The sequence below is a fragment of the Lampris incognitus genome, unplaced genomic scaffold, assembly GCF_029633865.1.
Source record: "Lampris incognitus isolate fLamInc1 unplaced genomic scaffold, fLamInc1.hap2 scaffold_147, whole genome shotgun sequence".
Lineage (NCBI taxonomy): Eukaryota > Metazoa > Chordata > Actinopteri > Lampriformes > Lampridae > Lampris > Lampris incognitus.
This window is the reverse complement of record NW_026611114.1, coordinates 1-3,159: the sequence shown is the minus strand read 5'-3', so window position 1 is coordinate 3,159 and position 3,159 is coordinate 1. Positions and strand designations below refer to the sequence as shown.

The 3,159-nt window shown below is 53.2% G+C and overlaps 1 protein-coding gene across 1 annotated transcript; it reads left to right on the top strand.

Annotated features, from left to right (window-relative positions):
- Positions 1–1,191: 1,191 nt before the first annotated feature.
- Positions 1,192–1,440, top strand: LOC130132482 (glutamate receptor ionotropic, NMDA 1-like; the record flags this gene model as incomplete). Its single annotated transcript, XM_056301786.1, has 1 exon — positions 1,192–1,440. A coding segment is annotated over exon 1 (249 nt), but the record flags the coding sequence as incomplete, so codon positions are not given.
- Between the last annotated feature and the right edge of the window lie 1,719 nt (positions 1,441–3,159).

Below are 3,159 nucleotides of genomic sequence, written 5' to 3'. Positions count from 1 at the left end.
ACAACAAAAACCTCACAACTGTCCCTGGGTCACGGTTCACATCCAGTGAGCACAAACACACACACACACACACACACACACACACACACACACACACACACACACACACACACACACACACACACACACACACACACACACACACACACACACACATTATCCTTGTTAGGACATTGCATTGACTTCCATTCATTGCCCAACCCCAAACCTGAACCAGGACCTCAGAAACGATATATTGCCTCATTAGGACTGGGCTTATGTCCCCATAACGACTACTGGTCCCGACAAGGTTAGAGTTTATACTGGAAAACGTGTCCAAAATGTAACACACACGCGCGCGCGCACAATATGAATCAAGCTTATGAGCGAAATATGCTCCCGATTTTGCAGACACCGGTCTCTCGTCAATAGCCTAATTACGTCTCGGTCCGGATTTCCTCTCTCCCCGTCTCCGTCCCGTCATCTCGCCTCTCGCGTCCCGTCGGGGGGTGACATTTCCGTCGGGGCATTTCGATGCAAAGAGGAGCTGTGTTTTTAACGCTCAGCTTCCCCTTCCACCGGGGCGGACGTCGGGGGCGCGCGACCGCCGCGGCGCGCCCGCGCAGCTGTCAGCACCAAGGACAGCCGCTCGCGCACGGGAGCGTCGCGTCAGTGAAATCGCTTCACAGCGGAGCCTCGCCGGGGAGAAGAGCGGCGAGCGACGCGCGCATCTCACCAGGGGCTGCCTGCCGTTTGGATGCGACGCGAAATATGCCCTGACTCCTTCGCTCTGACCGTCTCGTCGCTCGGGCCAAAAGCAGCGGAGGCGGAAGAAGTTCGGGCTGCAAACTGGGGGCGACTATGTTGCAGTAGGGCAGAGGTGTACGCTGCGGCTTTCGGCTTCTTCATCCACGCTCCCCCCCCGGCTATTCGTGGACGTTGCGGCTCACGTCCTAAAGGACATGCACGCTCTCTCGCACTGCACTTAGATTCTGCAACAACAACAACAACACACACACACACACACACACACACACACACACACACACACACACGCACACACACAAAATTCCTGCACACCGAACCGCTCGGATCGTGGGGTCGAGCTGTGCGCTAACGGGCTGAGCCGTGCCGTCCAGGGGTTGGCAACGCCGACCCGCCACCAGAGAGAGAGGTACCCGGGCTACACTGGGTTGTCTGGTGGCTCGCACGATGCGTCTGTTTCTGCTGGCGGTGCTCTTCTGCTGCTCCTGCGCGCGGGCCGGCTGCGAGCCCAAGATTGTGAACATCGGGGCCGTCCTGAGCCAGAAGAGATACGAGCAAGTCTTCAAAGACGCCGTGACCCAAGCCAACCAGATCTACGGGAGGGATAAATTCAAGCTCACCGCCATCTCCGTAACGCACAAGCCCAACGCTATTCAGATGGCTCTGTCGGTCTGCGAGGACCTCATCTCCAGTCAGGTAATCTGTCGTCGCCCATCTGCGGGGGGGGGGGGGAGGCTCTCGGATATGTGACGCTCGTCAACAATAGTGTTAATACTGCAAAGTTCTGCCCTAGAGAGTGTGGTTAGATGAATCAGTGAAGTAATTTGCTGTGGGCTGTAAAGCGGTGCGAGTGGTACTTCGTGGCAGTTTCAGAATAAACGGAGCACAGATATCCTTTTGCCTCGCCACCAAAAGTTGGGGCTGTTGGGCACCGCGTTTACTCTGGTGCAATTGATTTGAAGGACTACGGGCAATGGGGGCAATTGAGGTCGATATTGCATGGCCGTGTAATTTGCTATGATCAGATCGTCGATCTCACACCCTGGATCATTGCACCCTGGTGCAGTTGGGGTGGGCTGTCTTGTCCGTCCAACGTATTGGATTTTAACGGGCTGCATTTCAACTTGATTAAAATTTTAAAAAAAAGAAGCACAGGCTGATGCAAATTGCATAATAAAAAAAAAACAAAACTTGGCAGCCACATTTTGGAAGTTGCTACTTAATTATAGAGCATGCTGTCCGTCCAGTTTTTTTGCACTTAGGTTTTAGATATACCCGTGAGTCACTGTCAAGAGTTTCATCACACAGTTAAGGTTTAGAGGACCGCGCTCTTGTTAAGAGCTGCAGTTAATAAAGCAAATAAATAAATAAATAAAGGATGCAAACCAGTCAGTCTGTATCTATGTCCAAGGACCGTTCGGGGCAATAGCTCGGATGAGAGGGCAAACTGTGCAGGATGCACAGCTGCAGAGCTACTGAGCTGCAAAGGATCGGGGGGGTGGGGTGAAATTAAATGAGCTGAGCGTCATCCACAATTAACAGCTGGGGTGTCGTTCTATTTTCGCCGCGCGTGCCACATGACGAAATCCTGCTAAAAACGAGGCCAATACAGCTGCAGTGTTTAGCGCAAGCAGGCTGCGCGCGCGCGTTTCACAGGGGTGGGTGGAGATCTCTCACTCAGGCGGCGGCGTCGACCGCCGCCTGGGAACCCAAAAAAAAACCACACAAAAAAAAAAAACACAAACCAAATTGAAGCTGTTGGCAAGAGTGGGCCATATCGCTGGCTTCCCTCCGAAACGTACGCTCTCTTGGTTTTCACAGTCCACGAGGTAATTTGCGGTCTCGGCAACGCAAAAGCCCCGAAGATTTGCGCCATATGCGCCGCGAATGTGACAAAGGAAACATATTTCATAAGTTATGCATCGCGCGAGCGTGCAGCGTCCGCGGAGAGTTGTTAAAACACTGGTGCACGCCGGAGCGCCTCGAACAACCTCTCGTGTAGCGCTCAACATGGCTTTTAAGAAGCACCGACGTTGTGTTGCAGAGAGTGCTGAGGCGTGAAGTCCCCCCCTCACCCCCACCCTCACCCACCCACCACCCACTCTCTCTCTTCTCTCTCTCTCTCTCCCACACAAACACACAATTGCATCCCCACATTGACACACACAGGGCCCCCCACCCCCGTCTCACTTCCCCGCATCTCTGCTGACTGTAATGGCTGTAATTGATAGAGGCTTGTAGGATAATACGGTAGCACCCTGCGTCTTGTCACACGCCTGCCCAATACATTTGTATTGTAATCCAACCAATAGACCCAGAGATTACAACCGCAACCGCTGAGCGCTTTACACGCAAAGAACCACACATGCTAGATTAAATCAGTCTGCGTCTTGTCTAGCAATGAGGAGTTTAATT